We start from the raw sequence: 25,200 nt of genomic DNA, 5'->3' as shown, positions 1-25,200 counted from the left end.
GTGTTTGTTTTACTATGGTTGCAAATATCAAAAAATTTCTATATGTGACATGGCACCAGAGTTAAGTTAGCGTTTTTCAAAATTCTGACACACTGAGCTCAAAAGGTTCATCATCACTGTCGTAAGCCATCAGTTGGACATTCGTCAAGGGCTCCCAGACTGCGAGAGGGTGCAGGCCAGGCTGAGAGACCCCCCCCCACCCCCGTGTGCATGAATTTTGTGCACCGGGCCTCTAGTCTATGATAAAAAGTTTTTTAGGAAGGAAACTGAAATCCTGAACTAAAATGAAGCTTTCCAGTTTATCTGGACTGGTCTGCTTATCAAAAATCAAGAGACAAAAATGGGCATAAGTCTTATATTCATAATGATGAAGAGAACCAGGTCTAAGAAATAGAAATGATGCTCTTGCTATAAAGCCCCAGTGTGCAGATACTCTGTCTTTGGATCTTAGATTGTATTACAACCTTTTTTGCAGTACTTACTTAGATCATTGTTGACTCAGATAAGCTTAATTCTGTGACCCTGCAGAAACAGATCATAAATACCAATAGAGAAAGACATGTTTGTAGTTTGACCTTGAAACGATGAGCTAAAGGTGCTGAGGAAACCATAAATTCAATTTACAATAACAAAAATAAGATTCTTTCTACCTTGCCCAGTGAATAAAGTGAAAATCTAATATTTTTCCTGGTACATGCTGTACATTTTGCCAGGCTTGATTAAAGTCCTCTTTAGTAGGTAGCTAAGAGAGGAACTGAATAAAAACACATAATATAAGGCTTTTGACTCCTACCTTGTTCTTCAAGACTTAATTCTTTTTTAAGAGCTGCTTTCACTCTTTTTTTTTTTTCAGGTTCTGTTTATGAAATGTTTGGAAATGAATGCTGTTTGTCAACAGGAGAGGTGATTAAAATTACTGGCCTCAAAATTAAGAAGATCATAGCTGAAATTTGTGAGCACAGTGAAGGTGGTGAATCACCACAACCATTTGAATTGCCTATGAATTTTCCAGGTACAGTATATTGCAACCATTTCTCACTCGTAAAACTGCATTGCTAATAGATATATACATCTATACAATTGCAAACAATGAAAATGTGGTAGTGTTTTTTATTCACTTTAGAGCAGTGGGTAAAAGAATCATAATTCTTATAGTTCAGTGGTTTTAAGGACTAATATAAGGCAAATATTTTCTTACCCTTTTAAATAAACATCCTTTACTTAGGACTAAATATTTTCTGTTAATAAATATTTACTGATTTTCAACTACAAGCAACACTGGCTATATTACATAGGTAAAATAAAGAATTCAAAGATATATTTTCATAAGTCATGTTGAACACTATAAATATGCAGAGGTGGGCACGAGTAGGTCTATAATTGTGAGTATGTGAAACATAAGGTTTATTCTTGTATTATTATTTATTATTATATTATTTCCATATGAATAACTATAAGCCTACTTTTGCTCACTGCTGTACATTTAAACACATTAACCCTCTTTATTCCCATTGCCATTATTCTAGCTCTCTGGATCACTGCTAAACTCCCCTGCTGATCTTACTGGCAAGTCTAGCTGCTTTTCTTTGTCTAGTTAATTCTACTCAGCCTTACAAAATTACTCTAAATATCATGTCTTCTGGAAGATTTTTTCTGACCATCTAATCTAAGCTAGAAATACCTCTTTTATGTTCTCTTAGTATATTGAGCACCAGAGCATTCACCTTATTTTTAAAGTATTGATGATTTTCTCTTTTGTATTATTCCCTAGACCAGTGGTTCTCAACCTTGGCTGCACATTAGAATCACCTGGGAATCTTTTTAAAATCCTGATTTCTGGGCCTCACCCTTCGGAAATTCTGTTTCTTTGTTACTAATGTTGTGGCCCCACCCCATAACAAAGAAACAGAATTTCCGGAGGATGAGGGCCACAACATTAGTAACAAAGAAACAGAATTTCCGGAGGATGAGGCCCAGAAATCAGGATTTTTAAAAAATTCCCAGGTGATTCTAATGTGCAGCCAAGGTTGAGAACCACTGCTCTGGACCAAGGGTTGTCAAACCTTTTCTAAAAAGGGCCAGATAGTAAATTTTAGACTGTGCTGCCAGATGGTCCCTATCACAACTACTACATTTTGATGTTGTAACATAAAAGAAGCTCTAAATACCAAACAATGAGCATGGTTCAACAAAAAAATGTCTATATAAACAGGTGGTCAGCAGAATTTGGCCTGTGAATCATAGTTTGCTGACCTCAGCTCTAAAGTAAAATTCCTTCACAGATAAAATATTACATAAGGGACTTTGTCTTTCTAGTAACAAGCACATTTTCTGGCACAGAGAATGTGCTCAATAATTGTATATTGAATGAATGATGAGTGGAAGAAAAAACTCTAATAAAAATTTACAATTTAATGTGATTCATGGTATAATGGAGGTATGTATAGGTTTTATGAGAGTCTTGATAAGTAACATTTAACACCAGTTGGTCATGTTTCAAAACATGTATTTCTGAGTCATTATATTTGAATCTCAGCTCTGCCATTGTTAGTTGTGTAACCTTGCCAAGTTATGTAGCCTCCTTTTATGTAAACTGATAATAATCCTGCTACCTATCTTTTAGTGTTGTTAGGAGGGTTAAGTATTGAAATATATTTAAAGTGCTTAGAATGTTGCTTATCACTTAGCAAGGGCTATAAAAAAATGTTAGCTTTTATTACAATTATTTACCTTGTTATCATCAGTGGAGTCGGGCAAAGCTTTTTCAAGAATGTTATACTTGAGCTGAGGTTTGAATAAAAATGAGTTAACTGTATGAGGAGAGGATTCTTCTAAGTGCTCCAGTATTCCAACCCTTTCAACTAAAATCTTTCTCACAGAATGATTCTAATTATTCCTTCCTCAGCCCATTCATATCAGTAGTGATTCTCAAACTTGGCTGCACATTGGAATTGCCAAGGGAACTTTAAAAAATGTTGATGCTCAGGCCACTTGCCTGAGATGTTCTGATTTATTTGGTCTGGGATAAAGTCTGGTCATCAAGGTTTTCTAAAGCTCCCAGAGTGGTGATAATGAGCAGCCAAGTTTGAGAACCATTTCTTTAGAACAGCGGTTCTCAACCTGTGGGTCGCGACCCCTTTGGCGGTCGAATGACCCTTTCACAGGGGTCGCCTAAGACCACCCTCATATCAGATATTTACATTACGATTCATAACAGTAGCAACATTACAATTATGAAGTAGCAACGAAAATAATTTTATGGTTGGGTCACAACATGAGGAACTGTATTTAAAGGGCCAGAAGGTTGAGAACCACTGCTTTAGAAGAAGCTTTTCCTAAGTACTCTAATTGATGTGTCAACTCTCCTTTTAAATCACCATAGGCTTTCATGCCTTAATCATTGCATTTACAACGTTTTGTATATAATTGAAGTTATTTGTGTACTTGTCTTATAAGCACCATCTGCTTAATAGATCATAAGGTTGCTGGGGAAGGAATCTGAATCTCAATTATTGCTGTAATCCCCACAGTGTTTAGAAGATGTATATAATCAATATTTAGTAAGTCAAAATTACTAGAATCTTCTGGTAGAAGGAACATTTCTTATTATAGTAGTTAAAACACATAGCTTTTTGACTTATAATTTAACTTGGGGAATTGCTGCTTAGAATATCCCATTGAGCTTTCAGTAAACATAATCATCTTACATCAATTGAGCAATGATTTAAAAATGTATGTACAAAGCTAGTTTTTTTGTAAGAATCAGGATTAAGTGATTGGTGATGATCTGGAGATTGTTTTTACCTTCCTCAAAACAAATTATCCTTCTAGGTAATGATGAAAAGGATCGCCGATATAGAAATAATTCATCTATATCAGCACTAGGTAAAAACCAAGGATACTAATATTTTTTATAAATTTCAATAGAGAAATGTCTTTATTTATACTCTACTCAAAAGTTTCAATTTCAACTTCCAGTTAGATTATAAACTCAAAAAGTTCAATATATTTTTAAATACCCTTTTTTAATTGGGAATTTTCCATAAATTTATTTTTTACTGATTCTTAATTTCATTCTATTGTGGTCAGAAGACACACTTTATTTAATTTCAGTTCTTGTAAATTTATTGAGATTTGTTTTATGGCCTAACATATGAACTAGCCTAATGAATATGCCATGTGCACTTAAGAAGAATGTGGATTCTGCTATTGCTGGGTGGAGTATTCTACAGATGTCTGTTGGTTTATAGTATTGTCAAGTCTTATGATTTTTTTTGGTAAAATCTCTATCAAGATCTACCCATTATAGAAAGTGGAGTTTTGAAATTTCAAACTATTATAATTGAATTATTAATATTTCTTTTCAAAACTGCAGCTCTAGTTTCATGTATTTGGAGGCTTTGATATAAGGTCGTTATGTGTTTTGTAATAGTTATTTGTTCTTAATGGAGTGACCCTTTAATCCATTTTGAGTTAACTTTTGTGAAGTGTATAAGGTCTGTGTCTAGATGCCCTGGTCAGAGTGGGTGCAGGAGGCACTCAATCAATGTGTCTCTCTCACATCAGTGTTTCTCTCTGTGTGTCTCTCCCCCTCCCTTTCACCCTCTCTAAAAAAATCAATGGAAAAATATCCTCAGGTGAGGATTAACAACAACAAATTTAGAAAAAAGAAATATGATAGAGCTTTAGAGATGAACCATTCTTTACTATCCTACACTCTACTTTTCCCTTGTGATACACTCAAATGAGAATCTTTTTTTAAAAATATATTTTATTGATTTTTTACAGACAGGAAGGGAGAGAGAGAGTTAGAAACATCAATGAGAGAGAAACATTGATCAGCTGCCTCCTGCACACTCCCTACTGGGGATGTGCCCACAACAAAGGTACATGCACTTGACCGGAATCGAACCTGGGACCCTTGAGTCCGCAGGCTGACGCTCTATCCACTGAGACAAACCAGTTAAGGCTCAAATGAGAATCTTGATAATGCGCCAGACACTGTTCAAAGTGTTCCAGAGAAAGCATTGTGATAGGAGATGACAGCTCCAGGCACGGTATTGCCCCTGAAGACCTTCCAGTGGGACACGATGTGGGTGAGGAAGACAAGGATATTGATGATCTTGACCCTGTATAGGCCTAGGCTAGTGTGTGTGTTTGTCCCTTAGTTTTTAACAAAAAAGTTTAAAAAGTAAGTAAAAAATTAAATAGAAAAGCTTATAGAATAAGGCTATAGAGAAAAATATTTGTGTCAGCTATGCAATGTGTTTGTGTTTTAAGCTAAGTGTTACTAATACAAGAGTCTAAGAGTTAAAAAATTAAAAGGATTATAAAATAACAAAAAAGTTACAGTAAGGTAAGGCTGTTTATTATCGAAGAAAAATGTTTTAATAAATTTAACATAGCCTAAGTGTACAGTGTTTATAAAGTCTACAGTAATGTACAGTAATGTCCTAGGCCTTCACATTCACTCATCACTCACTGAGTCCCCCCTGAGCAACTTTCAATCCTGTGAGCTCCATTCATGGTAAATGCCCTTTACAGGTGTGCCATTTATTTTTGTCTTTTATGCTGTATTTTTACTGTACCTTTTCTGTGTTTAGGATATGTTTAGATACGCAAAATTAGATTAATAATAGAATTATTTTTTCAAGAAATTGTTTGACTAGAATTAATAAAACCTGCTTCTTTGTGCCTGGGTATCAAAATGCCTAATACGTAAACATTTTTCAAGATAAATCTCCCTGTTGTTTTATTTAGGAAGCTATATACTTAATTGATAGAAAGCATAATATTGCATTCAGTGGTCATTCAGTGTATGTTTTATCTACCACTGAAATGACTAAATTTTTTAGTATTAGCCATTTTATGATTGCATCTAATTTTTTAGAAGCTGACTAAAATATCAGCTTATAAATTTCTTTTAGAAATTACCTGTTAGCAAAATTGTTTTTGCAAAACTATATTTAAAATATATTTAGTAGCTTTATAGTGCATAACCTTTTCAGCTCCTGTGTTTTGAATGACTTTTGTTAAAAGAAGCAGGATAAAAGGCAGAATTTGCTCCGATTTTTCCATCTGGATGTCATAAAGACATGATTGAAAGAGACCCTAAATAGACTCCCTGCCTTTTGGATAATTTACTATTTAAGGAATAATGGGCTATTCTTCCAAATTTTCTGGGTCAACTTCTCATAAGGTATCTCTTCCCCACTGTGCTCACTTAAGCAAAATAAATTCAGCTATGTCTATTATACAAAATATTTTCCTAGACGAAAAGGGATATTCTGGATATACTATGCCAAAAACTGAAGCAATCTAAGTGCACAAAAAATTCAGGCTTTTACACTAATTTTCATTTCCATTTTTTGGCCTATTTTTTCTTCTGCTCTTTGGTACATGATCAGCTTGTTTCTCTAAGTCCTTGTTCTTTGGATAACTAAAATGAATAATATCAGGAAGACAAATAGACTTTGCAGGTCTAGGTTGAAGTGTTCTTTTCACCCACCTATGTACATTTTAACCTCATACCAAAATTATGTCAAAAAGATCATCTTAAAATTGGCTTTTCCACACCTGGAACTATTCTATAAGTTTTCAAAGTATTAATATTTTATATACATCTTCTAAAAATCTAATCACATTTTGCTCTTACCCCCTTTCCTACGTGCACAACTCCTCTAAAGTTTGTTATGGTGTTACCTCAAAGGTATCACCATGGTGGAACCAGACTCTCCTTACAAACTTGTCTACTCAGATCTTTAGTTTCTCGATTCTTTTAAATGGGCATTGGTAAAATACATTACTATGTTTATACATAATTATATATTAATGATTTAGAGATTCTGCTGTGGGAACAAAATCCTTTTTTAATAGACTTTATTTTTTAACAGCTGTTTTAGTTTCACAGTAAAATTGAGTGAGAAGTATAGAGGTCTCCCATATACCCTTTACCCCTACAAATGCATAGCCTCGGCCATTATCATATCCCCCAGCGGAGTGGTACACTTTGTTCCACCTGATGAACCTGCATTGATGCATCATAACCTAGGTTCATGGTTTACATTGGTTCACTCTTGGTGTTGTATGGTCTATAGGTTTAGACAAATGTATAATGACATGTATCTACCATATAGAATCACACAGAGTATTTTCAGTGTCCTAAAAATCCTCTGTGCTGTACCTGGTCATCCTTCTTGCCCCACAATCCCTGGTAACCACTGATTTTTTTATGGTTCCCATAGTTTTGTGTTTTCCAAAATATAATTGAATCAAAAAGTAAGTAGCCTTTCCGATTGGCATCTTTTATTTGCTAATATGAATTGAAGGTTCCCCATGTTTTTCAATGGCTTGATATCTCATTTCTTTATAGCACTGAATAATATTCCATTGTCTGGATGTACCACATTTTATTTATCCACATATTGAAGGACTTCTTGGTTGCTTCTAAATTTTGGCAATTATGAATAAAGCTGCTATACACATGCAGGTATTAGTGTGGACATACGAAACACAATTTTTTAAAGATGTATTGATTTTTCTCAACTTTACAAATAACACACAATGTTGTAGAAAATTAGAAAATGGAAGAAAGTGCAGAGAAGTAAATTAAAGCTCCCTATAATGTCATCATCAAAGCTAGCTAGCATTAATATTTGTTACATTTCCTTCTATTGTTTTCTAGTACATGGCACACCCACGCACCAGTAGATAGATTATAATATAATGGGGAACAAGCTTATTTCTGAGGATTTGCCTATATTATTAAAAATTCTTCAAAAGCTATTTTTATTTTCTATATAATAGTCCCTCATATGTATGTATCATAATTTATTAAGTCCGTTCTGAAATGATCATTTATGCAGTTTATACTATAATAAGCAGCTTTTAACTGAAGTTTAGTGTATCTCATTACTATAATAATCCCATGTATGTAACATTATAACTCCAGAAGTAAAAATGATTTTAAGGCTTTTAACGCATATGCCAAATCACATTCCATAAGCACTCTGCCAATTCCCATTCCCATCAAGAACTAATGAGGGGGCTGACCTAACTGCTTTTTTGAAGCTATTACTTACTGTTTATCCCTCCTCTCTCCAATTTAAAAAATAAATTTAGCAGCTTTATTGAGATGTAATTTGCATAGCATAAAATTCAGCTGTTTAAAGTATAAAATTCAAATTATTTTTAGGAATCTTGTCTCAGTTTCATAGGCAACATGAATTTAAAAACCTTGGGAATCATAGAAAATGGCAGGTCTGACACAGCGTGGCAGGAGGTCACACTATGGGCAGGGCTCTGGGGTCGGGTATAGGCAGCAAGAGCAAAGGCCCAGTGAGTCAGACAAAAAAAAGCATTGTTCCTGTATGGATCTTTATTTTCACTCTTTTCTAACAGCACTCCATAATTTTGAGTAAATAAATATGGCCAGTAACAAATAAATTTGAAGACTTTTAGAAATGAGGTGATAATCATTATTTGAAGTAAGATCATCCAGTAAAATCAATGGAAGCAAATGAAACAAAATTTTAAATTTGTTAGAATTAATAAGTTAGTTTTGTAAGAGGACAGGATAAAAATATATGAAAAACGTATAAGTAAATACATAAAGAGTATATACATAAAATATGAACATAAACATATATTTATATATAAAAATATATATAGTCATGCTTTCCATTTAGAATATATGAGTAAGACATTTTAAAATAGCAATGGAAAAGCACAAAACAACTATGCTTAATATCTTTATATATAGTATAAGAAATATTATAAAACTTTAACTCCTTTTCTTATTTACTTAAAAATATTATAAAAGCTTATTATTAAAAACTAGAGGCCCAGTGCACGAATTCGTGCACGGGTGGGGTATGGCCGGCCTGGCCCCAATCAGGGCAGATTGGGGCCGGGCCTGTCAAGAAGAGGAGTTGGCGGGAGGTTGACCAGGTGGCCTTCCCTGATCAGGTCCAATCAGGGCTGGGCTGGCTAGGGGGAGGGGCCGCAGGTGATTGGCCGGCTGCCCTGCCCTCGATCAGGGTGGAAGAGGCCAATCAGGGGCGGGGCCAGCTGCAGGGAGGGGCCACGGGAGGTTGTCCAGCCCTACCCCCTGATCAGGCTGGTTCACTGGCCACAGTGGGCAACATAGTGACCAGTAGTTCTGGTCGTTATGGCATTCCAGACACTGGCTTTTTATATCTAATATAATAATAGAGGAATATGCAAATTAGCCAGATGCCATAACATCACAACCGAGCTACAAGTGGCGGAGAGCTACAGGAGGGCAGGGCAGCGAGCTACAAGCGGAGAGCTGCCAGCAGCAGTGGGTGGGGTGGCCAGCTGAGGCAAGCGGCAGCGAGCTACTCGCTCACGGATTTGTGCGCAGGGCTACTAGTACGTAGATAAGCCAAAACAGCCCTGGCTGGATAGCTCAGTTGGTTAGAGCATCCTCCTGTGTACCAAAAAGGTTGCAGGTTTGATTCCTGGTCAGGGCACATACCTAGGTTGGGGGTTTGACACAACCAAACCCAAATACATACCTGGAAGTATTTCCTGTTATTCAGAAGATTTGTAGTAGCTCTTCTGAGTTTTTCTATTGAAGTGATAGAGGAGGACTTGACATCTTCCTTCCTTCCTTCCTTCCTTCCTTCCTTCCTTCCTTCCTTCCTTCCTTCCTTCCTTCCTCTTTCTCTCTAAAGTCAGTAAAAACATATCCTCAGGTGAGGTTTAAAAAATAAATAAAAACATATTGATGTATTTTAGTGCATCAGTTTATTAAGTGCTTGAATCAAAAAACTGAATATTGTATATATCAATTATACATAAATTAACTTATAAGACAAACATAATGATAACCCTAATTCACATATTATAATCATAATTATTATTGTGTTGGCTCTTGAGAAAGTAACTCTAAAATTCATGCGGGAGAATAAACAAGTGAAAATATTCAAGCAAATACTTAAAAAACAGAACAATAAGAAAGTACTTTTCCTGCCAATGTTAAAACCTATTACAAAGTTAGAATAAATTATACTAAATGTTACCGAAAATCAAAAGCTGAGTCAATAAATTAATAATAGTGTTACTAGTTGTTAAAGAAGCATTAGAGCAATGCTTTGAATTTGATGCTAATGTCCCTGAACTTAAGCCTTTGTTTATAGCTCTGAACCAGTTCTTAATGTCAATTATTATTTTCTACTTGATGAAGCCTGTACTACACATCTGGGGTTAAAGGAAAGATTATTTAGTAAATTCATGTACTGTAGTTATCATTTGGGAAAGCAATAGATGAAATTGGATCATCAAACTTATACCAGGAATCACAAAGGAAATTTGAAGCAGATTAAGAAGTTACATTTTAAACCATGCAGAATCAATATATTCAATTATATAAAATGGAAATTTCTATACATCTGAAAAATAAAAAGAGGAAGAAAGGTTCAACAGCAAAATGACACAATTTTTAAAATACTAGAAATCACTAAAATGTAAAACAAAACAATCAAATAGTCTAGGGCCGTGGTTGGCAAACTGCGGCTCGCGAGCCACATGTGGCTCTTTGGCCCCTTGAGTGTGGCTCTCCTAAGCCTTAGGAGTACCCTAATTAAGTTAATAACAATGTACCTACCTATATAGTTTAAGTTTAAAAAATTTGGCTCCCAAAAGAAATTTCAATCGTTGTACTGTTGATATTTGGCTCTGTTGACTAATGAGTTTGCCGACCACTGGTCTAGGGCAACACTAACTGAGAAATGAATAAAAGTCAGAAAAAATTCAGAGGGCTTGTAACCACACAGAAATTAGTTTGGACTCAATATAAATTAAAACAATAATGACAGCGTTCCCAGGTATTTACTAGTTAAGCTTTTACAATTCTAATAAAAAAATTAAGAAAGGTATTGCTAAGGGGTCACTCTCAAACCTAACCAAAGGGAATATAGAATTTTACAACCTTTCTAAAAATAAATTTGATGTATTTCAAAAGCCATCTGCCAGTAATTTGGCAAATACTTCTTTTGTGCCTGTGCAGAGATAACAATTGATGGCAGGGATTATATTTTGATCCCTGTCTTCCTGGAACCAGCAGTCAGCTGAGAAAAGGCCTTTAACTCAGTGGTTCCACTTATTACAATAAACTCTAAAGAAACAACCATCTTAGTATTATTTATACTAGCAAAATAGAAGTCAGTGTAAGTGCTAAATGATAAGGAAAATGATAATTTATGATATATGCCTTACAACATAATATGTAGCCATCAAAAATCAAATTTGTGAAAAATATTTTAAAACATGAGATTTAATGATGGGTCAATATTAAGTAAAACAGGATTTAAAATAAATGCATTTGGTATACTTTTAATGTTGTTAGAACATTTGTATTGATATAAATGTATGTATATGTCAAGACTGAAAAAAAAAAGTATACCAAAATTTAAAAAGACTTGGGTGACCTCCTTGATCTATTTTAGTGCATCAGTTTATTAATTTCCCTATCTGTTAAAGTTGGGAAAACTGAAATACTTTTTATCTTATAAAATTCTTCCAAGAATTAAATAAGTGAAATGAGGTGATCATTAAGTGCTTAGTACAAACTTTGGCCTATAAAAAGTATTCAGTAACTTTAATTCATTTTATTTCTGTTCTTCATATTATCTATGGAAAATTTGGAGGCACCCCTCTGTTTCATGGGACCCAGGATTGCTAGGCCTCTAATGTTCTGATTTCAGGTCCATCTTCCTGATTATAAAAGTAAATTCTGGCTTTGAGGAGCATTGGCTTATTAGTTTTTGGTGGTGTGGTACGTTTTCATCTTTTTCTATCATATTCTGTTTCTTTTTGCAAATTATTGGAAAGTCCGGAAGCGTCATGTCTAGGCTACTAGACAGTTGATATTTAAACTCCTTTTGATCTGATACAAACCATATAAAATTCCCATTCATTTATCTTCAGTACCTAAATAATCGGCAATAGCAAGTTCTCTGGTCTCTCCTGCAGCCTACTGTCTGGCCAGTCCCTGAGTCGGCTGAGGCAGTTGCACAGGTGCTGCTGTGCCACATCTCCCAATGCACTAAGCAGACTCATCATCTCAAAATGGCTCAGGAGCACTTGCTGACCAGGTCATGGCTAGATGGAGTGCAGCAACCTGCTTTCCAGACCATATGCAGCCAGCAGGGTGGAGGCCCAGCCAGTTAAAGAGCTGCCCACTATATAGGTGGGATTTTCAAATTCATGTTATTCAAGTTAGTTATTTTTGTTGTTGTTGTTTTGCCTGCCTACAAATATGGAATCAAAAGGATATCTTTAGGAAGAAAATGTCCCTTTTTATTTGCTGGTGAATTTAGGGGGGAAAAAGTTGAGTTTTCTTCATCATGCAAATCAGAATCTACTTAAATTCTAAGCTCTGATATTCATTTAAATACAGCTACGTTGAAAAGTTGTATCTCATCCTAATTTTAATTTTATGTAAACTGACTTTTAATTGTTTTGTATAACCATGGGTAACAGGTTTTTTTGCACAGTGCATAGTAAAAATCAGCAACTATGTCAGACAAAGCACAGCATTAAAGGAAACACTGCAGCATATGTGACAGTTATAGAAGAATTGCTGCTGTTTTCACCCTTCACACCAGAATAATTTTTTCAATATTTACCTCCCCTGTGTAGAGAGGGAAACATATGGGTCTTTACATAATCATAAGCATAAACAGGTGGCTACTTAGGTACATGTAATTTGCAGGCAACATCAGTACCGAACAACGCAATCAGCGCCACATGGCTTCTGAACTCTTTCCACTAACATTCCATTAGCAAAATTATGATCATTAAAATAGAGGGAGGGTATGCTCCTCCCTGAATTGGCTTCAACTACCTTTCAGAGCCATGAATAAAACACATTTTCAAAAATGCCTTGGCATTTTGCTGTTACTTTTGTTCAAGGGAACTTCAGCAGCTGTGTATAATGCATACCTTGTGAATAACTACAAGCAGCACAATATTTGCATTTTAAAAGTTCTTACATCTCCCTATAATCTGCTCATTATGGGCATAAAATTATGGTGGTTAAATTCTAAGCAATTTCTCAAAGCATGGAGTCAGACAAACTCTTTAAAGCAACCTGGAAATATTTCCCCAAAGGCAGTCCACCTAAAGAGGTCACCTGAGACTCACTTCCATGTTCAAACACTTTGGCAAAATCTGTGGAAGATATTGCTGGGATTTTTTTTTGCGCAATCTGTGTCAGATGATGAATTGTGGATTCTATAAAATTGGTCTCATCTAATTTGGTCCAGGCTGGATTTTCTAGTTTGTACTCTTTCACCTTACAGGTATTAAACTCTGACTCAGAATTCCAGAGTAAAAAAAAAAAAAGAATAAATAACCTTTTTTTTTTTTTTTTGCTTTTTTTGGTACATGTTATATATTAAGTATTTTCTATGCATGTTGCATTTATTAACTCATTTAATCATCACATTAATGCTTTGATTCAGATGATATTTTTTTTCATTTCATAGAAAAGGAAATTGTAGCCCTGAGAGTTTAAGTTCTCAAGTTTACACAGAGGAAAGGGCTGAGGCCAGAATTAAACCCAGGCTGTCTGAATCAACACTCATACTTTTTACCCCTTGACCTTAATGTTGGGATGGTTGTGTATCGCTGGCCCTGAAAATTCTATTGCCCAAAGTCACCAGGGCCAAGAGTAGAAAATCTATAGTATTTTGAAGATCCTCCTAACAAAGCCTTGTGAGAGATTTGAAGTCTGTCAGGGTTCTTTCCAGGCCTGATGCCTCTATGTGTCTTTCCATAACCCAAGGGCAGCGCTCTGCGGAACTAAGGAGTCCAGGGAGCTGTGCTCCTGCCAAGGTTTATGGGAAGAGGAATTTCTCACATTCTCTCTCCTCATCCTAGGCTTATTACTCATTCTCCCTGCTGGGCAGGAGAAAGCTTTAACGTGAACAATTATAGATGACAACTTTATAAGTAAGCTAGAGATTTAGGCAGAGATACCAAGTTATATCATTTGGTTTCAAGACCTAACATTATTAGTGTAAATTATTTTTTAAACATCCCAAATGTGTTAGATATTGCAGCATCACTCCTTTCAAGGAGTTTAAGTGTTATTTGAGAAAAGAGGTCTTTTTGTAATGCAATAATTGACACAGAGTTAAAAATAAAATGGTAGGTTTTATGATTATTCTTTTTACCTTCAGGTAAAAGAAGTATTAAAAACTCTTAGTAGCTATTATAAACAATTTCTATTCCATTATAAATTTAAAGACATTTAAGTATAGAAATTCTACAGCCTTATTTTTTCTCATCTAACATTTTTAAAAAAATGGTCACAACTTTGCTATGTCTTTTTTCCCGTTCCCAATTTCTCAATTAAATTCCTATGCAAAATTTTCTTATCATGAACTTTGACTTTCTTCATATTCCTTCTTTCTGCTGTTGGAGACTCTTTTGTGGAGACCATTAGAATCACTCATTGGTTGATGATGTTCAATAATCCTAAAATTGACTCTGTAAAATCTGGAGAATTTTCTCACAGTTTGAACATTATTATTATTTATTATATAATGTTTAATAACATTATTATATAAAATGTTACTAGATATCATTATATATCCTTCACTCAAGGTTTTGAGGTTTTTGCTTTGGTAGGTTATACTCTTTTGTGGAGACCATTAGAATCACTCATTGGTTGATGATATTCAATAATCCTAAAATTGACTCTGTAAAATCTGGAGAATTTTCTCACAGTTTGAACATTATTATTATTTATTATATAATGTTTAATAACATTATTATATAAAATGTTACTAGATATCATTCACTAGATATATCCTTCACTCAAGGTTTTGAGGTTTTTGCTTTGGTAGGTTATTTCATGTACTCCATTTCCATCTGAAGTTGAATACACATGCTTAAGCTAGAACTTCTAGTGAAAATAGTGGATTTGGGGTAGTCTTGAAGATTTTGTAGGTTATGCTAACCTAAGAATTGTCTTGGGAACATAACAAATGATAAAAAAGCCACAAGAAGCATGTGAAGTGAGAAATTTATACAGGCAAGTATAAAACAAGGCTGCTTAGAAATTCAATTGCAGAACAAACATTTTAAGAGGTGGACGCACACACTCACAAAAATAACTGAGACATACTTTGCTTTATTGCCAGAGAGACAAACACATGACCATAAATTTATAGCAGTCTGACTTATCTCCAAATCTTCTTCACATAGCTCAGTGCATTTGAAATTTTCAAGCATGCATCCCAAATATATGTGTATTAATTTAACACTGTGTGTGTACTTGACATACCTTTACCTGTATCTCAAGGCAAGTTTCTTTATAATGAGAATGGATAGGAATCCATAGTTTGATAAATTGTGTTAAAGAAGTTTCAGCTACTTTAATTTTTTATTAGACTAGAGCACCATTATTTTATCACACAATATGGCTGAAAAAAAGCTTGAGTGGGAGTTGAAATGTCAACTCTGCCATTTTTTGTTGTTCTTGTGGTTATATTAGTTTTAATTTCAATACATGGCTTTCTTCCAGGAAGTGTTTAAAGGCATTTATTCATTTTGTGAGGGTTGCTTTATTTTAAAACTATGATAATACATTATAGAAATCCACTTAAATATGGCAGGTAACTGCAGCACACTGAAAACACTCGAACTGGTGTGTGCAGCAGTCAACCCCTTCACCTTGTATAGTCCCCAGGCCTCCTCAGAGGCCTCACTTACACCTTCCAGCATGTGGCCATCTGGCATGTGAACAGGTAATGCCCATCAATATCTTTAACATCAGTGAAGTTCACCTTCTTATGTTGTTAGTTTTAAAAGTTCTCAGTCTTTCTGCATCCACAAGCAGGGTAGACACCCACCTTGGACCATTCCTGTTAACTAATAAAAGGTTAGATAAACAAAGTATGATTTCAGATAATAGTCAAAGGGTGAAATGTGTAGCTCTGTGATTAAGCCCTTGAGTTGTAGACACACAAGAGCATGGCAGTCTCTAATGATCCATGTGATGATGGAAAATGTATGGCCTCTCTTCAAACATTCATGTGCTTGTCTGTGAAATGTTTGTGTTTTATCTGTAGCTACCTCATATTGTTATTTTGAAAATTATATTTTGTCTTAAATGTGAATTTATAGCACATTTTAAGATGCTAATATCATATTGTTATTTTGAAAATTATATTTTGTCTTAAATTTATAGCACATTTTAAGATGCTAATGTTTTAATAATTCTAATGTTAATGATATGAGAGAAAGATGAGACTTACTGGGTGAAGTTCACTCTATGACAATTTTAGAGATGGAAGAAATATATTTGGTTGGAACTGGGAAATCAAGCTAAAGATTAGACTAGTAAAAAGATTCTAAATTCACAATGATCTCATGATATGTATATTAGATAATATTGTGATATATCATTAGAAAATTTAATTTTTAAAATTACTCCCTATTTGGAAATGAATTGATGAGACAGAAAGAGAAAAAAGTATAAAAAACATCTGAAGAGCACAAATTCTGCACAGTGAACCAGGAAATTATTCTTGCTCTTCTCATATTGAAGGGTCTGCAAAGGCTGACCCAGGCGAAGGAAGGGCCAGCTCTAGAGACGTGTATGTATATTTCGTGAACTGGAATAAACATGTTTTCAGTAACAATGTCTTTACAAGTAAGTTGTGTGATGAGGAGGCCTAGTGTGGTGGCAAGAGCATAAAATTCTTATTTGAGATTCTAGAGCTATGACTATGAAAATCATGACTACTTTCATATCACTCAGTAATAATAATAGTTTTACTGTCCTTAAATGAGTATGGTGAGGATAAATGATGCAAAGGAAAAAAATTCTCCAAAAGTAAATGTCTGAACAAATTTCATTTGTTACTATTACTATAAATAACAATGATTGCAGATCATTAAGAATTACTTAAAAATGTAAACTCCCTGAAAACCTAAGATTCAGAGTCAAGATCTTACAAACTAAATTAAATTATTGACTAATTTTCAACAGATCAATTTATTGCAGTTTCTTGTTTCTTTTGTGACATGCTCTTTGTAAACAATTTATTATAATTTAAAAATAATAATATAATAGGAGACAAATTTGGAAACAAATCTATTTTCTGTTTTTTAACTTATTTTATAAAGTTTCACATTGGCTTATTTTGTAATCACTCTCATGATCAGGTATCTCCTAAAATGTGGTTGTTGTTTTTTTCATTTGAAAGAATAACAAATCATTTTTTCCCCAGTGAAAGCTACTATACTCTTTGTGAAAAAGATGGAGTAAGTATTGGTCTAATTTAAACCTGATCAGGCCTATGGTGCTTTAGTTTACTGTGAAATAGAATTTCCTTTATATATATTTATAGCTTGCTCTAATTTATATGGTATTAAGTGACTATATATAAGGAGGGACTTTTGGATTGGCTATAATAGTATATGAAGAAATAAGTTAATCAAAAATTTTGTGTGCTCTGCCACTTAGTATGCTAAACCGGGTACTCAATCATTTTCTATGGGAAAACACACAGATATATAGATGGATTTTTTTTTTCTTTTTGCAATAGAGACATCCAACAAGACAGCTCTGAAGTGTGTGATTAACTTGAAATAATGGTAGGCCTTAGGGTTTCAGGCTTTTTCTACTTCATAACATTTTAGGTCTGTTATTACCTTAGGTGAACCCAATTCCCCAAGAAAGAAGATGCTAAATTCATTTTCTATGACTTATGTCATCAATAAACCTAGGATAGAAAAAACAACAGTGTGTCTCTAGTATTTATGAGATTCTAGGTAGCTATTTTTTCAAAACGTATTTCACAAAAACTGCTGAAATTTCTACACCCTGATAATGATTGTGGACTCTTAGAAATAAATCTTCACACACAGACAAGTGAGATTAAATGTTGCGGGCATGCACATGTTCTCATGTGCGTACACACACACACACACACACACACAAATTCATTTACTGTGGAGAATTCACGAATACTATTTTATTAGATTTTTCCTGACACAAGACATAATAAAATAAGAAGTTCCTTCAAAGTAAATGTTTCTTTGCCTTACAATCTTCAAGTACACCAGCAGTGGATGAACACTATTAAAAGTTTTCAGGACAGATCGTACATGCTACCTTACTCATTCCCACCAAGATTACATCACCCACACTTTTCCAGGAAGTTTATATCTACAATTAACCAAAAATTTATTTTTCTGAGCAAAGATCAACTATAAAAATAACTGGACTCTTGAGTTTTCACCCTTATTTTTATCATCACCAGCTGACCGCCAACACTTTTTCTTCTCTTTATGCACATTTTTCTCCACCACAAGTTATGCATTTCAAACTGCTCCTGTACATACTCCTGTGCTCTAAATCATGCCAACCTTTACACTGGAAAAAATTTGACCATTTTAAAGTGTAAACTTCACTGTCTTTAAGTACAATCACAATGTTGTACAACCATCACCAGTATCTAGTTCTAGGTATATTGCTTTTGTAATTATTAATTTACCATACGAGTTTCCTTACAGAATCTCTTAATTCTGGTGTGTCTGGAGATTATAGTTATGGGAAAATTGATCTAATCCAATCCTCTCATTTTAAAAAATGTGATCTTGAGAGATTAAATGCTTTGTTCAATATCACACAATCAGTATCTCATCCAGATTTTCCATTTCCAAGAACAGGGCCTTTTCTCTCTCATGGTATTTTTTTCTTGTCTCCATTTATGTTGCCTGGGTCTGGTGATCCAGTAATCTACACACAATACATTAAAAATTTTTCCTAAAAGAATTCAGGATTCAAAGAAGTATATCTAATCTTTAAAAAAAGATACATTACTTTTAAAAGCTACATTATACTTGTTTTATAACGTTGTTGCTGTGATTTTCATAGATAACTTCCATTGTAAGAACTCTCTTTAATTCACACAATTCTGTTCTTAGGTCTTTTTAAGATTGTGGCGGATAAAACTCCATACCTTACTATGGATGAAATTATAAGGACCATCCATATTGGATCAAGTAGACTAGGGCATCCTTGCTTCTATCATCAGAAGGATATGGAACTAGAGAATCTTGTCATCAAGCAAGGTGAGGAAATCATGCTCAACTCAGTTGAAGAAATCAATGAAGAAATAGTGGTGAACTGTGGTGTGGTAAGAAACCATCAAAACCACTCGTTTACTTTGCCTTTGTCACAAGAAGGAGAATTCTACGAGTGTGAAGATGAACGTATTTATACTCTAAAGGAGATCGTTGAATGGAAGATTCCAAAGAACAGGACACGAACTGTGAAACTTACAGATTTTTCAAATAAGTGGGACTTACCGAATCCATTCCCTGAAGGCTTTTATGGTGCTCTGATACTCAAGCCTGTTTATGAAATTCAAGGTGTGATGAAATGTAAGTATCCACTGAAAATGATGCTCCATGAGCAGGAGCATTGTGGGGTTTGGGAAAGGGAAAGGCTTTGGAGTGAAGAATGGTACTCTGTCCCGTCTGTTCCTTAATGTGTCCCTTACTCCTATTTTTGTGAGAACCTTTACGTCAGCCGCCATCACTGGTAATAAATCTTCCTTACTAGCTGTACATCCCTCTGACAAGGGAAATGATGTGATAAATTAATTTACACATAGGTGTGCTTTCATATGTAATCTTCAGGGAATTGTTTGCATTTTAAAATAGGAATAGCTGGAGAGAGCATTGTTACCCTAAAGAAATTAATATCTTGAATTTTCAGGATTAGATACATAGGGAAAGTCTTGAACTTGCAGTCCAACGTCCTGAATTCTAAGTCAGAATCCATGACTTAATAGATGGTGGCTTTGGGTGAGCCATTGAAAAACAAACAAACAAACAAACAAACTGTCTGTGTAAAAAGGATGATGATATCCCTTTGCCTGCCTCTTGGAGTAGTTTTGAGAATAAAATTAAGTTCTAGTCAGGTACTTCGTATAATATACTTGAGAACATAAAGTAGTATGTAAAAGTATTTGGTCAACATGTACCCCTCTCTCCAATTCTATATATCTCTTCTATTAATACTGCTGCCCACTTATACAATTATGAAAAAGTTGATGTGAAAGTTTGGGTAGGTTTTGAAACTACATGCTAAATTTTGTTATACATAAATATTTAACCAAAAATTGATTAATTCATTTGAAACAAAGGTACAGGTAAGGAATTCCACTCAAATAGTGATTAAAAGATTGAGGCCACAGCACGATTATTTTTTAATATGAGGTTGCAAAAAATTTTAGTTCTTGCTCTGGTGTTTTGTTAGTTAACCCAAAATGTGCAGTCAAAATTAATAATAGAGTTTTCCTCAATATTCTTAAATAATGGATAAACTTTTCTCATTTTGAAATTTGTTCATTTTCTAAAACCATTGGTATCTCCTATCACACGGCTGCAGCTGAAGGCCAACCAAGAACCTAAGCATCTGAACAAGATGTTTACCTTTCATGAATTTATATTAGGGATCAATAAAGATTTCTCTGAGGAAATGGCATTGAAAACAGACCTGAAGGACAAATAGGCTAACAAAGAGGGAACAACTTTGGAGGAAGTGTTAGCAAGCAGCTTGTGGCAAAGCAGGTAAGCAAGCGATTGGAGCTATAGTGCACCAGGTGTAAAGAAAGAGAGGAAGGAGAAGGCAGGTTGAGACAACTAGCAAATCATGCAAGACAGAGTGGAATGAATCATGGAGGGTTTTGAAATATATGCTAATGGGTTAGCATTTCACAATTAATGAAGGTTTTCAGCCTGGAGGAGCAGGATCAGCAGAGTGCAGTGAGGCCATTAGGTTTGTGGCAGTGTTGGGGATTAGTACAATAGAAATTTCAAAAGTAACAGACAGAGAGAAGTAGTTGTTTTGACAGGCTTTTAAGAAATACAACGAGTAGGATATGGAGAACTATTGGAAGGGGGTAAAAGTCAACTTGAGCCATACAACGTCTGGCCTCTGGATTGATCTATTGGCTGGATGGTGGTGCAGTTTGTTAAATATAAACATTGACAGAAGAGCAGGGGATTTAAACAGAATTGTTTAGATGGGCTTAGATATGGTTTCCTGCTAACAAAGATCCCAGAAGAAATACTTTGGTTGAAACAAAATCCTTCCAAAATGTTATGGTCCAATTTCCATTCTTTAATGACATGGAATGGAATCTTGACTTGAATTATTTTGAATCCTTAATTTCATGGGGATTATTTTAAACATTAGTTCCTATTGTATTACAATTTCAGGACAGATGTTCCATGAGACTGCTTTGCAAGTGTACTGACTGCAGAATATTTCCTGGCAATGGAGGAAGGGCGTCCAACACAAAATGCCCAGTTCTTAAAATGTCTGTTGTTGTAGGCATTTTTCTTCTAAATATAAAGTGTAGACTGTTTTGAAGATCAATTGTGCTCTTGTTTCACATTCTTTCTTATATTGAAGATTCAAACTGGCCTTGAAGTCAAGGGCATGTTGCTAAGTTGCTTTCCAAAGGCCTTCAGTGTCGGGCACAGTTCGAACCCCTCTTGGCTGGAGCCTTTCCTTTCTAAAGTCACAAGAGAAAGAATAGGTCTGAGCCAGGGTTAGCAACTTCTCAAGAAACTTTAGGGGAAAAGGCAAGAAAAAAACTATTGAGAACTGTATGAAGTTATGAAATATTGATACGCTGAAAAGAAAACATAGCAAGTAAGTAGAGAATAGAGAGAATAATGATATTCTACTTTTGGTATTAGTTTTAAATACTGTATTATTGTGAAAATTTAGCTTCCATAAAAAAAATAGCAAAAAGTATTTAAATGAAATATTTGTCCCAGAAATTCTTGGTTATAATCCTCATTCAGGCCTGAAACCCCTCTAATTCTCATACATTTAATATTTTTAATTATATCTTTTTGGAAAATAGATATAGATAATTGTCCAAAACCTCTACTTACTGGTCTCATATAAGTCATAATGAAATCTATTTGTACCTTTCTCAGGAAGGTAAAATTCATAGTAGTGTAAGAAATGGAATGCATAATATTTGCAAATGAAAAATTGAGTCAGCTATTTAAATTTACTTCCAAAAATTAGAGTTCATTATCATTAAAACTTTTTAAAGTATATTTTAAAGTATAGATTGATAATTATTTCTTCCCTAACTGAAATTTTAAGAGTTGGAAAGCTGCATTTTCTTTTAGGAGAAAACTCAGTGCCTTCCAGAATTTGTGGGTACAGTTTTTGCTCAGATATATGACATATTCATTCACATATGAGCAGAATATAGAAATCATACAAGCAGAAAGGTGGTATCAGAAAGGCAGTATATGAATAATGTTTAATAGGTGATAAATGGATAGCAGAAATAAAACATTAATCTTTTAGTATACTGAAGGAAAGACTACCTCATTTTATTTTTAAAAATAAATCCAATCTTTATCAAAGTCAAAAAAAAAGTCAAATAGTGGTAAAAAGCTTATAACAAAGTTATCAGCAAACTTTGTTCCCTTGATCATTCCCTAATTCTGCAATTTCAATTAAACTCTTTTCAACATTCCATTCCTGCTTTCTTGTATTTGCACTTACATTTCCAAATAACACAGTGATTTTGCTATTTTTCAAGTCACCGACTTTAGATAGTAACTTGCTCTACTTGGTATGGTGATGAAGATTTAATTCTCTTATATTTCTACTTCTTCTTCTCCTACCCCATTCTCTCAGTATATGGTAAATTATGGTTAATGTGTATTTTTATGGTAACAATTCACTGCTGAATCAAGCGCTGTGAAAAGACTATAATTCCATTTTGCATAATTCTTTGGTTTTCTGTAATGACGATCTTATTGTTTCATGCTTGTTTTTCTTCAATCCTAAATCTTAAAGTATTCTTTAACATCTCTGTAAAAAAAAAAAAAAGAAAAGAAAAGAAAAGAAAAAAGAAAGAAAGCCATTCAGTGCCATTTTGCACTGAGACCAAACTGTCATAGCTACCTTTTCTATCATTTTCCCCCTGCAATTATTCCTCCTGGAACCCTTCATTCTCATACTCTAATTTGAATTGGTTGCTTTCTAGACCTATTGCATAGGTGCTTGTCTTAGTCAGCTCGGGCAGCTATAACAAAGATACCATAGCCCTAACCAGTTTGGCTCAGTGAATAGAGCATCGGCCTGCGGACTGAAGGGTCCCAGGTTCGATTCCGGTCAAGAGCATGTACCTTGGTTGCGAGCACATCCCCAGAAGGGGGTGTACAGGAGGCAGCTGATCGATGTTTCTCTCTCATTGATATTTCTAGCTCTCTATCCCTCTCCCTTGCTCTCTGTAAAAAATCCATAAAATACATTTAAAATAAAGATACCATAGACTGAGTGGCTTACAAGCAATAGAAATTTATTTCTCACAGTTTTGAAGGCTGGAAGTCTGCAATCAGGGTGCCCTCAAGGTCAAGTTCTGGTGAGGAACCTCTTCCACATTGCAGACTCCTGACTTCTCATTATGTCCTCACGTGGTGGAGAGCAGAGAGAGAAAGCAAGCTGTCTCATGAATCTTATAAGGTCACAAATCCCATTCATGAGGACTTCACTCTTATGACATATCTAATTTTCATCACCTCCCAAAGGCCCGACCTAATACCATCACATTGGAGGGTAGGGTTTTTAGGGTTTCAAAATATAAATATTGGGAGACACAGACATTTCGTCTATAACAGTGCTGTCCTGGGACTTATATTTTAAAAATCGTCCTCATGGTTCCCCTTTGACTTGCTTCGGTGTCTACTAGCAGTTTCTGAAATCAAATAATTGCTTTCTTGCTTTTCTTCCAGTTTTGAGGAGCCCATCCCCCACTTACTTCCTGAGATAAGATATCAGTTAGTTAATGAGACCACCTGAATATTTGAAAAATCTTTATTCTCACATAAGATTGAAAGCTTGGCTACTTATAAAATTCCATGTTGAAATAGTTTCTACTCAGAGTTTTGAAAGCTTTGCTGCCTCGTGCTCTACCTTCTGATATGGCCTTGGAGAGATTATCCGCCGTATTCTGAAGCTGCACAGCAATGTCCTCTGTCTGTGATTTCATTGCAATGGCAGTTTTCCATATGGAAATTTAGGGCCTTTGTTTCTGGTATGATTTCTTTGATAATTCCCTTTTAACCATTTTTTTCTCTTCTCTCTTTTTGAAACTTCTGATCTCTTGTTGAAGCTCCCATGTTGAGCTAGGATTATTTTTTTCCTCTCTATTTTATGTCTCCTTATCTCTGGTTTCCCTTTAGAGAAAATTCTTTAACTACATTTCCAACTGTTTTAATGATTTTTTAATTTTAGCTATCATATTTTTAATTTTCAAGGGTTATTTCTTACATAATTTTTAAAATGTTACTGTGTTCTTACTTTAAAGTAGCAATAGTTTATCTCTCTGAGAATGTTTTTAAAATTTTTAAAAAAGATTTCTGCTGTTCTTTGCATTTTATCTGCCCTTTATGGGCTTTAAAAAAACACACACATAAACTTTTGGTCTGTCATTTGTGTTAAATGTTCTTTCTCAAATCTTAGAGATAATCTGTCATTTGTTTATATCTTCATGTGAGACACTTTTTAATGAACAAGTGAGGCACTATTTATACACAAGCTCTTTGCTTATGAATTTTAGATTTCATTTAGCCAGCTGTTTTTTAAAATTTAACTTTATTGTTGGAAGCATTACATATGCCCCCCATTTTCCCACATTGACCTCTTCTAGCCTGCCCACATCCCCCACCCCAGGTCTTCACCACACTGTCGTCTATGTCCATGGGTTGATCTCTTCCCACCTACCATCCACCCCACCTTCCCTCTAAAACTCAACAGTTCATTCCATGTTTCTATGTCTCTGGATCTATTTTGTTCATCAATTTATTTGATTCCACATATGAGTGAGATCATGTGATTCTTGTCTTTCTCTGACTAGCTTATTTGGCTTAGTATAATACTCTCTCACAAGTTGCCTTGAACACTTGATTAAGATCGCCTCAGTAGATTTCCAACCCTGCACTATGAATTCAGGTCCAATTGCAAAGGATAGGTCCTCATATGCTCAGTTGATACTGAGGGTATTCCAGAATGAAATACATTGGGGCCTTGACTTACGAGTGTCCTGACTAACGAGTTTTTTGAGATACCAGCTGTCTCTCAGCCGATTTTTTGCATTGAGTTGA

The 25,200-nt window shown here is 34.7% G+C and overlaps 1 protein-coding gene across 1 annotated transcript in view; it reads left to right on the top strand.

Annotated features, from left to right (window-relative positions):
* The window catches only part of THEMIS (thymocyte selection associated), a 134,841-nt gene that overhangs the window by 23,667 nt on the left and 85,974 nt on the right, over positions 1 to 25,200 (top strand). The window contains exons 2-3 of the mRNA XM_005858968.2: positions 854 to 1,012; positions 18,973 to 19,431. Coding sequence (XP_005859030.1) covers positions 854 to 1,012; positions 18,973 to 19,431 — 618 coding nt within the window. The remainder of the gene's footprint in view (positions 1 to 853; positions 1,013 to 18,972; positions 19,432 to 25,200) is intronic.

This window comes from Myotis brandtii, unplaced genomic scaffold (assembly GCF_000412655.1).
Source record: "Myotis brandtii unplaced genomic scaffold, ASM41265v1 scaffold123, whole genome shotgun sequence".
NCBI classification, from domain to species: domain Eukaryota; kingdom Metazoa; phylum Chordata; class Mammalia; order Chiroptera; family Vespertilionidae; genus Myotis; species Myotis brandtii.
Note: the sequence above shows the minus strand (reverse complement) of the source record. Positions and strands in the feature narration are given on the sequence as shown.